At 46.6% G+C, this 13808-nt stretch overlaps 1 protein-coding gene across 2 annotated transcripts; it reads left to right on the top strand.

Moving 5' to 3' along the window:
• Nucleotides 1-551: 551 nt before the first annotated feature.
• On the top strand, nt 552-10691 carry zgc:92242 (uncharacterized protein LOC436899 homolog). 2 transcript variants are annotated; one of them, XM_035523866.1, is made up of 7 exons: nt 573-640; nt 770-915; nt 2017-2461; nt 6630-6777; nt 7105-7192; nt 7532-7805; nt 10056-10691. In XM_035523866.1, exons 3-7 carry the CDS (start codon nt 2284-2286, stop codon nt 10214-10216), a joined length of 849 nt encoding a protein of 282 aa, XP_035379759.1. In that variant the 5' UTR covers nt 573-640; nt 770-915; nt 2017-2283; the 3' UTR covers nt 10217-10691. The 2 variants fall into 2 exon arrangements, with proteins under 2 accessions (XP_035379758.1, XP_035379759.1); XM_035523865.1 differs by lacking the exon at nt 770-915 and having other exon boundaries at nt 552-640.
• Nucleotides 10692-13808: the final 3117 nt, after the last annotated feature.

Below are 13808 nucleotides of genomic sequence, written 5' to 3'. Positions count from 1 at the left end.
CTAACACTGCCATTACAATTAACTTTTGCCTTTCACACACTAAGTGATTAAGCGAGCAGGGGTGAGGTGAGCACTCAGACTGCTAGAGACTAGATAAAGATGGGCCCACGTGACCTAGGTAAACCAGATTCATGCCCCTGCTCCATGCCCCTGCTCCGCCCACAGGTTTGATTCTCCACCCCCAGGCCACTCCCCCCACTCACACATCCACACATGAAGCATTAACACCCATTCAGCCTGATTAACAGAGATGCTGGCTTTGGGGAAGGGTAATGCTATTTGAATTCAGGGTAATGCTATTTGAATTTCAGTTTGCCCAAAGAGCTCCCTTTGCTCCCTGTGCCGAGGAGCACACGGCTGGGGTTCGGGGTTGCCAAGAGAGCAGAGTGGTGAAATAAATGCAACGTAATATGAGGAGAATTTGTGAGGTGCCAAAGAAAAGTATTTGTGAGAGAGAGAGAGAGAGAGCGAGGGAGAGAGGGAGAGGGAGAGAGGGGTGGGGGGCGGGTGTGTGAAACAAAGAGGAATGCGATGATGTCACGCCACCCAACCACATACAAAGGGAGAGAGAGGCGCGCACACGTTTGCGAGTCCTCTGACAAACTTTGCTCCTGTTGACTCTGCATCTTTTACTTAAAATGTGAGTATGTGTTTACACTCCTTGCTGTCTAGCCCTCAGAGAACACTTTGTTATATGAACAGGTTTTCTTTCTCGTGCATGACTTTCTCTTTGTTTGTTTCTTTCCCTTTGCACCGCTAATCCTGTCAGGTCTCCGTTTGGGAAGAGATAAGTTTGTTTTGGCTGTGTTCGATGCTTTGATCACTGCTGTCCTTGTCTCCTTTTACTTTTTTCACTCCTTTTCCAGGCAACTTTATGTCTCTTCTGTCAATCGTTGTGTAAAAGTTTTATAACGGGTACGTCCATTGTCTTTCTGACATGAACGTGTCTGAATGTTGGCAAAGGGATTACAGTCAGAGCGTTTCTTAACGTTTCCTAATCCTTGTGTAATGGTTCCTCATCAAGCTCCTTCTTGCTTAGCTTCAAGTCAGAGCTTTTCTGTGTGCAGGTACAGGATTGTCACGCTGAAGTGTTAAGATAACGTCAGAGTAAACCCAAAACGTCACTGCGGTTGCGGTAGCTTTGCAGGCGAGCTCGTGGAGAGCACGCTCTCTGGAGTGGAGAGGCATGGAGACGGCTCCTCTGGTGTGGGTGACCAACAGCGAAGAGAGACAGAAACAGAACAGCAGAAATACTGACAGTGGGAAACAGTATGAAAAGTTATATTTATAGTGCGCTGACCTGACAAGCAGAAAGAGGGCAGTCTATGAAAATAGCTGTTGGATGGACAGATGGATGGATGGATGGACGGGCGGATAATCACGAGGGATGAGTATATAAAGTGAGGGAGAGACAGAAGAGCGGGGTTCATTCTGAAAGTCAGCAGACGCAGCTGTGAGGCTTGGGCAGGGGCCACACACCCGGCTCGGCTGCTACAATCCGTCTTTGTCAACACACGCACACACGCACAGTTAGACGAGGCAGCCAGGGTCGCATGAACGGAACACTCCAACCAGCAAAGCAGTTTCCCCTGCTTTGGAAACAAAGGGCTTCCCAATAACCTGAAACGAGAGGGGTGGTCACTGTGTAAATGCTGTTGGTGAACTCCACGCTAGCACTACAGTAGTATCACCCCCATTCAGTGTTTGTCTGCACAGTTAGTTAAAATGAGAGGTTGGCAATTACTGATTTAAAAAGATCTTAGGAATGAAAAACATTTCTTTAGTGGTTAACAGTGAACAGGAGCGAATAGGCACCTATTAGAAGATTTGTTTGATTGGTGGGAACACTATAGTCCTAACTGGTGGCATGTAGGCTAGTTGTGTGTCTTTTGTTAAGGTTAGCCGTGTTGGTTAAACTGTTTCTTTCAGAGTGAAACTCAGAGAGGACAGGCTGTACACAGTAGTAACAGATGTTGTAATGGCTCCATTCGTTCACACCTGCGCTCTCTCACACAGACACACACACACACACAGACACATCAGAGGACAGACGTGTGGTCCCAGTGTGAGAGGAATGAGCAGAGTCAACACAATCCAGACGACGCCTGCGGGAGGACAAACTACAGGAGGCCAGAGGTAGCTTTACCCCGGAAGGAGAAGGAGACCCAGAGGAAGTGAACTGCACGCGGCCTGGAAGCTGAATTTTTGGTCGTACCCCACGGAACACCACCTCCATTTCCCATCGGTGGTCAGGAACGTGCCCCGCCGCACGCACCTCCCAGCATGCTGCAGCAGATCCTGACTGACATGTACATCGACCCGGATGTGCTGGAGGCCCTGAATGAGGAACAGAAGAAGGTCCTCTTCCTGAAGATGAGAGAGGAGCAAGTACGGCGATGGAAGGAGAGGGAGGAGAAGGAAGGCAAGGAGGGGAGGATGGAGAAGACCCAGACAAAGAAAGGTAAGGAACTGGGACACGTGCCAAGACAAGGGCTGTCTGGGGCAGGCCCACACAAGCAGGGCTTGAGGTTTCTCTCTCTCTCTCTCTCTCTCTCTCTCTCTCTCTCTCTCTCTCTCTCTCTCTCTCTCTCTCAGATGATGATGATGATGATGATGATGTTGTTGTTTGTTGTCATCATTGTTGTGACAACGAAGGCTGTGATAGTAGTCATGTTGCCCTTGACAGCTCATTATCATTCATTATTCTTTTCAAGCCTTTGTTGACTCATAGACTCAAAGCAGGTCAGTCAGACAAAAAACATTCTCATATATTTAATGCAGCGTATCCAGTGGATTTGTTTGTCTTTGTTTTTGTGCTGGTTATCGTGGACAATCATTAAAGAATGATTGGGCTTATTTTTGGCCTTGTTCAATGAAAAAAACAAATAAAGCCAGAACAGGACATGACATACATTTAAAACAAAGAGCCTCTCAGCCAGTGTGACCCAATAAGAAATCAGGTCTGTGTGTGTGTGTGTGTGTGTGCTATGATTACACTAAGCCTAATGTGAGAATACAGGCTTGTCCCACTGAGCCCACTTCAAAGACATTGTTCAGCTGCCACAACTCTGAACAGCCCTCAAGCAGTTGAGACAAATAGTCAGTCATTTGCTTTTAGCCACGTGGCATGCCCGTATATGCTGTTTGGTATACTAAAATAGAAACCACGATAGCATGCCCGTTTCTAAGACCGCTTCTTTAGCTTAACTGCTTATTCACCCCCACCTGTTTGACAGCACCTGCACTATTCTTAGCTGTGTTCACGTAGCGACTTCTTCTTTTGAATTACTCTCGTGCTTCTCACAAGCCTCTTGCGTTCTATCATATCAGCACATATGCCACACCACAGATAGTAACGACACTGAGGGAGCTGAGAATGTTTGACATGTTCTAATATTACCAACCAACACCTTCATCTCCTCCCTGACACAAGAGCTAAATAAACAAATAAATAAATAATATGCAGATGCTAAATATTGATGATGAAGTGACAGATGAAGAGATTAGTGAAAAGTAGAGAATTCTAGATGGACCTCGTGGTACACCTGCCTGGAATGTGAAACATTTCAGATGCAAAACCTCTTTGGTTTCCCAGCAAGGTGACCAAAGTCACACTCAGAGTGATATGATGGGATAGAATGCACTGGGTCTGCATACTCCCGGCCCGCTGCGGTTGTTGAGGAGAAGGCCGTTCTGTAAAGCGCACCCATCCAATGCCGCCTCCACCTGTGGGCACGCCACGCCCCCGCAGGCGTGTGTGGTGCACCTCGTGGAGGAGCGCCGTGTCACATGGACCCAACGTAGCAGGGCTTTTGTGTTAGCAGGGATGTACATCACCACTACGTAGGCAGAGACACAAAGGCGTCCTTGTGCCCAGGACACACGGTCAGTGTCTTGGTGATTTTTTATTTTTTTTTTCTGACGAGCACGCAGGGTTGGGCTGAGCCTCTCATTCTGCAGAGGTCAAAGCGCACGTCAGTGGTAGTCCTGGTGAACAAAGAACCCTCTCCCTCTCTCTCGTCTCATTCTTGGCTCATTCGATATCATGAGTCAGCACTGCAGTAGTGTCCTGTGCTGATGTTCCAAAGGTGGCCTGAACACACTGCCAGACGAGGGCTGGGTGCACGATGTGGTGTGAAACCGGAGATCGCACCTGTCCTATTCCACAACAGCTGAAAAGCTTCCAAAGGCCAGTGTCCATTAGCCCTCCAGATGCTGGTCTCATGTCACACGACAGCACACTTCTCCAGGATGCCGAAACTAGACCAGCTACATCCCGCTTTAGGAGGCCTCGTGAAACCAAGGTGGACAAAATATACAACAAAAATTACTACTGAATCTTAAAATTTAGACCATGTCTTGATGACTGGGCATTTCATTTTTTACCGTGTGTGTGTACAAAAGTTAAAATAAATAAATAAATAATAGCTCTAATAGACCTTGCCTGTGCTATGTACTAGATTATCCTTATTGTACACGGCTTTAGCTCCCCACCCCCCAGCTCTAACTGAACAGCATGTGCCACATGACCACAGTGTTTCACGTGTTTAAACCCTGTGCCTAATCAACAATGGACAGCTTTTAGAACTCATACACACTCGTATGTACACACCCACATTATCAAAGAGCGTTCCAGCCCTGATACTCTGTGTGTGTGTGTGTGTGTGTGTGTGTGTGTGTGTGTGCGCGCAAATGTACAACTGTGGTAGCTGTTTTTTTGCATAGCCACGTGACTTATTTACATTAGAAACAATCAAACAAAAATCCCCCAGAAAACATGCACAAAACATGAACCCAAATCTGAAAATACCCACACAAGCAAATGCCACTGATAACCACAGAAATGCCAAGGCTAGCATACAAAATATAAAAAGAAAAAAAAACACATCAGTGAGGTACAACATCCAGAACAAACAGCAACAGAACCGTGTCCACTCAGGTGCAGCATTGCGGAGGATGCCTACTCTACAAGAACTGACCGAGTGGACGTTTCCCTCCAATACTTGTAGCATTCATTCAGAGCTTAGTGATGGGCAGAGATCTGTCATTCCTAATGAATCTATTAAGGCACCCTGTGGAATTTCACTTCTTCTCAAGTGCTGCATGTGTTTTCAGTAGCTCTCGGCTGGTGGTAGCACTTTGCCACAGGTACTTTGCAGATTTGTTTGCAAGCAAGACATTTTGTGTGTTTTTTTTTTGTTTGTTTGTTTGTTTTTTTCTTACCAATTCCTCTCATGCCATTTTATGGCATTTCGTGAATTTCTCGCATGCTGTGTGTTCTGTGCCTGCTGTCATGGGGAACTTGTGAAGTATTTGATGCCTTCTGTTTGTAACCCCGAGGCCTTCCCAGCAGCTGAAGGGTGACATGCTTTGCACCTGTGAGAACATATATGGAATGTTCTACCACGGAAATATAAGCCACACTGAAAGACATTTTAAAAGATGCGTGGAATTTCCCAGCGGGGAGAGAGATGGTTAACTATCGTTTCTGATAACGGCTTGTTGGTCTGCGTTACAACCAGAGTTGGGAACTGTCCATTAGATGGCATGACCACACTTGTCTTCTCTTTCACCTCCGAATCTATGCTGTCATGCGCACCTCTGCGTCTGTCTTTATCGCTCTCCCACTCCTGCGTGTCCTGGACTTGTGGCTGTCCTGCAGCGGCAGCCTCACCCAGCCCTGCTGGCTTGCTGTTGTCACACTCCGCAGAGCGCTGAATTTTCCCTGACGTGGACGGCGAGCGGTCCGAAGATCCCTACCACGCTGATCTCTTGCCACCACTCTGAGCTCAGGCTCCTCTCTGTTCCTTATATGGAATGCGGTCCTGCATTCTATGACCTGCGAGCATCCGTGTCATCTCCCTGTGTGCAGGTTTTAATGGTTGTTTGACATGTGGCACCTGATCAGACGTCTGCATTGTCGCTCTGTGCAGTTCACTGTGGTTACGTTATAATGACACAATGAGCAGGAAAGTAAGATGCACCGGTGATAAAGAATGCGTTGGTTATGCACCTTTTATGGGGTGAAGTGTGTTTGTGTGTGTTTTGTTTGCATGTGTGTGTTTGTGTGTGATTGAGTATCCCCAATTTACAGACCTTAACTATCATTTAGTGCAATTTGTAGGGCTGAACTCAGTTTCCATTATGCGTACAACTGTCATTTTCATCTTGTAAATTGGATAATCATGAAAACATAAACTGAGAGTTACTGCTGTAAAGTTCAGTACTTTCCAGGGAAAAGACTCTAGAGTGAAAACTCCATGGTCCCCATTAGAAACACTGGCTACGCTGAAAGACCCCTCACTCGTTATGTCACAGCGCCCTCTGTTGGTGTAAATTTTAACTACGTGTATGGCGTCGCATGACCGAGGCCATTATGTCATCCATTATGGGTTTTGCTCATCCACGCACTAAATCGGTCATTTTCTTTCATTTTCTTCCTCATACATATTCCAAAAATCCCGGACTCTTTTTCACTTTGCAAAATGTGCGATTTATAGAAACATTGGTGGCGTTATAGTGGGATCAGAGACAGCAGTGCGTCGCACGTTCAAAACGTATTACAAAACGCTCACATGAACCTAATGCAAGCAGACATATGAAGACGCATTTGTGGCTGTGCTTTCCAGGGCCCTGTAAGAGCGTGAGCTGGCTCCTGGGGCGAGACGGAGACGTACACGTCTATGTCATCGGTGAGACAGATGAGTTCAAATCGTCCAAACTCATCTTGTCTGAACTCAGGGAGCAAAACAGGACTGACCTCAACAGAGCCAACAGGTACTGGATGGTTGAGTCTTCAACCAGTGTCTTTGTCACTAAATAAATAAATAAATAAAATTAAAAATAAATAAATAAATGCAAGCCTCCCCCATTTAGGTTGATTCTTCATGCCAATGCCTCCAGACTCAGTACATTAACAGAATAAACCAACTCTGTAGGAAGGGGTGTCTAATAGAAGTGGCATCTGATACACTAAGTTCAGATTTTCAATCACATCCTTGAAAAAGCCACACGAATGTGAAAATGCCTGCAAAATGATCCTTCAGTGAGGTGCAAACCCCCCGTGATACAAATGTGTTCTTTTTGTGGTGTGTCTGCGAGCAGACTTCAGACTGCTGAGCCCAGCAGAAGCAGCCCGTCCAACAGAACAGTCCAACCGGCCGCCGATCCAGGGATAGAGCTACTGCTTACCGTGAGTACGGGGATGGAGTCGACATGTATGTCAGCCTATGAATGCACATTCAGTGGCGTGTGTGTGTGTGTGTGTGTGTGAGTGAGTGATGGTATGTTGCTGTGCCAGAGGTACTGAGTTCAGTTTATGTTTTTGACTGGTACTTCTCTTGTGGAAACACTCCTAACATTCAATCCATATGCAAATGCACAGACCTAAATATGCTGACCAGCAGAAAACATCTGCTGCTGCTGTTGGTGTGATTTTAGGTCTTGCTCTTTTGACCCTCGGCATGGCCTGTATTGCTTCAGTGTTGGTGAGGGTTTATTTCGCATCTTTTATTTCCCACTCCTCTCGCAGAAAACAGAAAAGATGTCTGCTCTCCCGGACCCCCGGAAGCAGGACAGTGATTCCGACCAATCCTTGGAGGACCCGAAGGACGACTCGGACTCTTCGGACTCCACCGACTCCACGTCCAGCCACAGCAATATGGGTGTTTACAGGCCGCACACAACGAACACACACACGTTTGTGACGGACAGACTGAACAGCCTTAATTTGCAGAGGAGTGCCAAGGAGCAGCTGTCTGTCAACGTGAAGCCCCGCCCACTTGCCACACCCAGCCAAGAAAGGGGTAAATGAATGCAGCCCACCCCAGACACACAGTTACACATGTGCAGTAGGTGTGCTGTGTGCTAGTGTGCCCGGGCAGCCAGTCTGAGTCTTAGGATTTGTGTCTTCCTACACTAACATACTAAACCGAATAATAACTGATGAGTTGAATCAGGCTGAGAAGGGAAAGTTAAGTGGTTCTCTGCAGGATTCAAAAAAATATTTCTATACATTCACTGATTTTTTTATTTTATTTTTTTGCATGTATGTTTGACCACTGAATGAATACCACCTATAGCTTAATAACCTAATATAAGGTTATAGTGAATATAATCTACTTAGTGTGAACTAACCATCTCTGGTGTAGAGGTGTGGAATCTGCCGTGGCTGATGAATAGCGCTAGTAACAGACGGACGTGTCGTGCAAAGTGACTGCCATCTAGTGGACGTTTGGTAGGACTGCAACTCTTGGCGAAGTAGACGCTCTTTTTATAGTGCGGTGAAACCAGACATGCTGTATCTGTTTTGGGGACCCTCTTCCTGTGGGGAAACTCCCTTAACTGAACGTGAGGAAGGACTGAAAATTCTATAACTGTTTGTTTGAGTGGGGTTCAGAAACTCCAAACCCTTGGGTGTAACCTTTTCCATGTCGGCTCACCGTCTCCCAGTGTCGTTCACTCATAAAATTAGCACGCTGGTACACGTTGCACCATTCCACTGCAGGAAGTGAAATCCTGGACTAGAGCTCAGGCTGCTGGTCCCAGGTCAGTTGAGCGTGTCTGCGTGTGTGTGGCTGGCCAGCGCACTGACCCTGGGATATGCTGGCGTGCACTTTCTCCCAGAATATTTTCCCTACGTGCGTTTTTTGGGGGGGGGGGTTTTCCCCCTCCTCCATGTTTAATAATTGATCAGTTTCGGAGACGTCTCTGTGTTAATTATGAGACTGATAGCTTTATCTGTGTGTAAGCCTTCCAGGTTCACAGGTGTGAGAATGAAGCTTTAGCTCAGGCTGATACAATACGCCTCAGGAATCCAAAACTCGCAACTGCTGCGTGGAGGATGACCAGGTTCCATTCAGCACCAGAGTCTTCAGATAAAGAACGTTTGCAGTAGGCAGGAAGTGAACTGTGGGATTTTTACCGACACTAGGTCTGTACTATATTACCTCATTTATATAAAGGAGAGAGGGAGCGTAAGACCAAAGGAGGGGAAAAAGTGTGTGTGTGTGTGTGTGTGTGTGTGTGTGTGTGTGTGTGTGTGAAGGCTTGCACCCATTGCTAAACCATGGTCTCCATGGCGACAGCCTAACACAGGCAGAGGGTCAGGGCTGCAGGGAGCGGACAGAGAGACATTAAGAGGAAGGCGCAGATCAAAGGGCAGAGACTGACTGAGAGAGGGGGACAGATAGAGGGAGACAGAGGGGGGCAGAGGAGAGAGAGAGAGAGTGAGGGATGGAGGAGAGGAAAAGAGACGGGAGGGAGAGAGAGCGCGAGGGAGGGGCAGACCTGGATAGAGGCAGCAAAAAAAAAAAAAAGTGTGTTTATGTATGAGAGACAGAAAGTGAGAGAGAGAGACAGCAGATAGCAAGAGAGTCAGAGACGAAGAGCGAGAGAGAGAGAGAGAGAGGGAGAGACGTAAGAAGGAGAAATAAGGAAGTGTGGAGGGTGAAGGCAAAGGAGGACACGCTGTGTCACTTGGGAGAAAATAGACCCCTCACGGGTCAGACCAGGATGAGGGAGAGAGTGAGAGAGACGCAGAGGGCGGACGGCAGAGCAGAGACAGATGCTGTTCAGACTCCGAGGAGCAGAAGAGTGAGACAGACAGTATTTTTAGCTGCTCCCTGCGGGCTTAGAGAGCCTAGAGCTAACTCTCACACACATGCGTTCACTATCACTCTCTCGTGCGCACACTCTCCCCCCCCACCTCCTCTTCCCAGCTTTGTGGCTATCCATTGCTTTTCCTCCCTGTGACCTCCAGATCTGTCCCATGTGGGTAGGAGTGGCGAGAGAGTGGAAGGGCTGCTGTGTATATTGAATTCCCAGCTGGTCCATGTCAGGGTCCTAAAAGCTTTCTACAGGCAGTGGAGATTTACGGCCAATAAAAAGCTTATCATTACAAGACTAGGACTGATGATCAAATGTTTGGGTGAGCCTGAGGTTGAGGTTACCCCACGTCTTGTCCTAATGTCTATTGACACTCTCACACTCACTCACTCTCTCTCTCTCTCTCTCTCTCTCTCCTTCTTTCTTTCTTTCTCTTTCTTTCTTTCTAGGAGTGGTAAATGAACAGGTGACCTGTAACTCCTACGGTAGCCGTGTGGCCCAGCTGAGGATGAACTTTAACACACCCAATGCCAAACCCAGTTCCCCATGTGTCAAACCACCAGTCCCTGTCAAACCTGCCCACCTGCTGGCTCCAGCACCAGCTAGATGAACATGCACATTGAGCAAATCCCCACAAACACACACACACACACACACACCTGAGGACTCTTTTTTGAACAACTACACATTTGCTTACCTGTATATAAACCATGACGAACTGAGCAGAGGAATGGACCTGACCACCAGCGTTCTGTGATGGTAGTGTACCGATGCATGCCGTGCTGGGGAGGAACGCGAGAGTCCCTGTGCATGACACCCACGGCTCACCTCAGTGCTGCACACGTCTCGGGTGGACAGAGGTCGCACGTCTCGGTGACGGTGGACACGTGGCATTACGTTAATGCCTTTCTACAGTTGCCGTTTTTATTGCACAACAAGTTCTCTGGAAGAAAGAAGGACCAAAGTGGGGTTTTTTTTGTTTTGTTTTGTTTTTGTTCTTTATTCGTACTTCAGATGTGCTTTGTAAATGGTGACATCACACTGTACCTAAAATTGAAATAAAACTTGTTGGATCTGAAGGTTGACATTATTGCTTCTGTTCTCTGTCTGTGTGTATCTGGTGTGTGACGGTCAGTACTTACGAGCACGGGTCAGACTGCTTTCAGATCAGCAAACCGCACGCTGGCACTGATTTAACTCCTTTAATAAAGCTTGAGAATAACTGTCACAGATACCCTGTAGAGTTTGATGGAACCTAACCACCTGCTTCTAAAATTTAGTCTCCATTTAGACTCTAAATGTTGATAAAATAGCAAGATTTGCAAGGTGCACAGATGAAATAATGGTGGACTCTCCCCAGCTGAGACTGGGTGTTCCTCTCGCAACTGCAGTGCAGTCCACAGCTGGCTGATAAAGAGGTTTGGACTGCAGCTCATTCTGGACGACTTCGTGCACAGCTGGGCCAAACGACAGAGGCACTCATCAAAGCACCAACGTAAAGCACAGCCAAACCTCCTGCCTGCCTACACACACACACACACACACACACACACAGCAGTTCAATCAAGCAGTTCTATCTAAGCTAATGTTTCTAGTTAGCATGGAGTCAGTGGCCTGAGAGGAGGTTCTGCCTAAACCTGCTCCTCCCAGAGACTACGTTTCCTATGTGCCCATTTGAAATAAGCCTGGGTAAATTAAAGAAATCATTAAAAAACCTAAGAAACTTCCCAGAACTACAGCCGGAGTTTTCCGAGTTCTTTTTGCGGTTTGACATGAACTCCTCAAGCCATAATTGATTAATTGAAAGCTGCATCTACACTTGCAAGCCAATCAGATGAGCGTGTAGGACATGCTGTCAATCAGATATGACCCTCCCACACAAGGTCCTTATCGATCCATCTTGTGCCAGGTGGAACGATCCAGAAATCAAACTTATGTGGGAGAGTAAGCAAACAATTGATCCTAAAGCATGTACATTTTTGATCCTAAAGCATGTAAAAAAACTTTGCCTTCAGAATACGCACACAACTGTCAAATGCAGAATATCAAGTCGATACTGGAATAGGAAACAGAAAGCACTTATCAAAGATGCTATTGAACTGGAAACTGCAAAAGAGAAAAATAAATATGCATGTCAGCTAAATTCTTAGAGCAGAGAAGTATCAGCCCAGTACTAAAATACATCTGAATTGTTAACTTGTGTGTGATGACTATTCCTTCACATCAAAGGATATATCTCCCCTAGCCAGGCAGCTCGGAAAACAGTGTCCGCTGGTCCAGCCCTGGGAGCCATGTCACCATGAGCCAACTCCATAACATAAGGACATTTTCCCATTCATAGAAATTCTGTCATATATTATCCACTGTCACATTGAGGGGAAAGGCTTTAGTGGGATGGAAACAAAGAATAAGATGAAAGGAAAATGCTGGAGAATTGCAGCTTGTCATCGATCCGTTCATCAAGCTGTACTTGGTAAGGAAAACTGACATTGCAAATGGGAATGTGCTCTTGTTCTCTGTGCTCCCTGTATCCTCCGTGTCTCTGTGTACTCTGAGCTGTCCGTGTCTCTGTGTTCTCTGCATCTCTGTGTACTCTGAGCTGTCTATGTTCTCTGTGCTCCCTGTGTTCTCTGTGTACTCTGAGCTGTCCGTGTCTCTGTGTTCTCTGCATCTCTGTGTACTCTGAGCTGTCTATGTTCTCTGTGCTCCCTGTGTTCTCTGTGTACTCTGAGCTGTCTGTTATCTGCGTTTTCTGTGTTCTCTGTGCTCCCTGTGCTCTCTGTGTCTCTGTGTACTCTGAGCTGTCTATGTTCTCTGTGCTCCCTGTGTTCTCTGTGTACTCTGAGCTGTCTGTTATCTGCGTTTTCTGTGTTCTCTGTGCTCCCTGTGCTCTCTGTGTCTCTGTGTACTCTGAGCTGTCCGTGTCTCTGTGTTCTCTGCATCTCTGTGTACTCTGAGCTGTCTATGTTCTCTGTGCTCCCTGTGTTCTCTGTGTACTCTGAGCTGTCTGTTATCTGCGTTTTCTGTGTTCTCTGTGCTCCCTGTGCTCTCTGTGTCTCTGTGTACTCTGAGCTGTCCATGTTCTCTGTGTTTTCTGTGTCTCTGTGTACTCTGAGCTGTCTATGTTCTATGTGTTTTCTGTGTTCTCTGTACTCCCTGTGCTCTCTGTCTTTGTGTACTCTGAACTGTCCATGTTCTCTGTGTTTTCTGTGTTCTCTGTGCTCCCTGTGTTCTCTGTGTACTCTGAGCTGTCTATGTGTCTGTGTTTTCTGTGTTCTCTGTGTACTCTGTATTCTCTGTGTACTCTGAGCTCTCTGTGTTCTTTGTGTTCTCTGTGTTCTGTGTTCTCTCTGTGTTCCCTTTGCTCACTGTATGTATTCACAGCAACCTGAAGGCCACTGAGAAATTTTGAAACGTGCTGTGTTACTTTGTTTGTTTGTACTTTATTGCTTAGATGTTTAATTATTTGTTTCCATTTACACCAAACATACCAAAGCGCCGAGGCCCTTCCTACGCCTCTACACCACACGCCTAATTCTGCTTTACAATGATGTGTGAACAATCCAGCTTTTTGCTTCCTAAATCACAACATGTGTGTCAGTTGTTTTATTTTACCGTATTGAATGACAGTACTCCTACACGACAACGTAAGGTTATGAGAGGGTGAGAAAAAAGCGGAGCAGTAGGTGGGTGGCGAGAGAGAAAGATAGATGGAGAAAGAGGGGTGAGGGCAGACGAACAGATGGCAGATGTTGAAAGAGAGAGGGAAGTGATCTGTTCAGCCACTGCGAAAGTTCCCAAGGTTGCAAAGCACACAAGGTCGACTCCCCAAACACAGATTAAGCTTTGCCTCAAAAGTCCACCTCACCAAGAGTGGGCATTCATTAGTCCAAGAAAAGACAGACAGCTCCAGGCCTGCGGAGTCACATTTTTGCCCAGTTCAGTGAAACAGTTGTACTAGAGCAGGTGAAATGGTAGCTAACTGGTCTAGGACTAACCTTTGTCCTTAGTGAGTGGCTCTGTGTAGTTGTGATTGTTGGGATTTTGGTGGTAAATCTCAGTTAGAACCCCTTTACTCTGGGAATAGGACATCACAGGTTTCAGAGATAAGTACTTAAAAGTACACAAAGATTCTGTTGACATCGTTTGGGCTGAAGACAAAGCTACACTAAGAATACTGTTGACCCTATACATATGCTTGT

The sequence above is a fragment of the Electrophorus electricus genome, chromosome 2 (genome assembly GCF_013358815.1).
Source record: "Electrophorus electricus isolate fEleEle1 chromosome 2, fEleEle1.pri, whole genome shotgun sequence".
In the NCBI taxonomy this organism is placed as follows: domain Eukaryota; kingdom Metazoa; phylum Chordata; class Actinopteri; order Gymnotiformes; family Gymnotidae; genus Electrophorus; species Electrophorus electricus.
The sequence above is the reverse complement of the archived record's forward strand: the minus strand, read 5'-3'. Positions and strand labels throughout refer to the sequence as shown.

Excerpts from the sequence above, each read along its gene's own strand:
- zgc:92242 (XM_035523865.1), top strand. The coding sequence starts at position 2,284 with ATGCTGCAGCAGATCCTGACTGACATGTACATCGACCCGGATGTGCTG. Across the intron at positions 7,193-7,531 it reads GGATAGAGCTACTGCTTACC|AAAACAGAAAAGATGTCTGC; the intron begins GTGAGTACGGGG and ends CTCCTCTCGCAG. Across the intron at positions 7,806-10,055 it reads CACACCCAGCCAAGAAAGGG|GAGTGGTAAATGAACAGGTG; the intron begins GTAAATGAATGC and ends CTTTCTTTCTAG.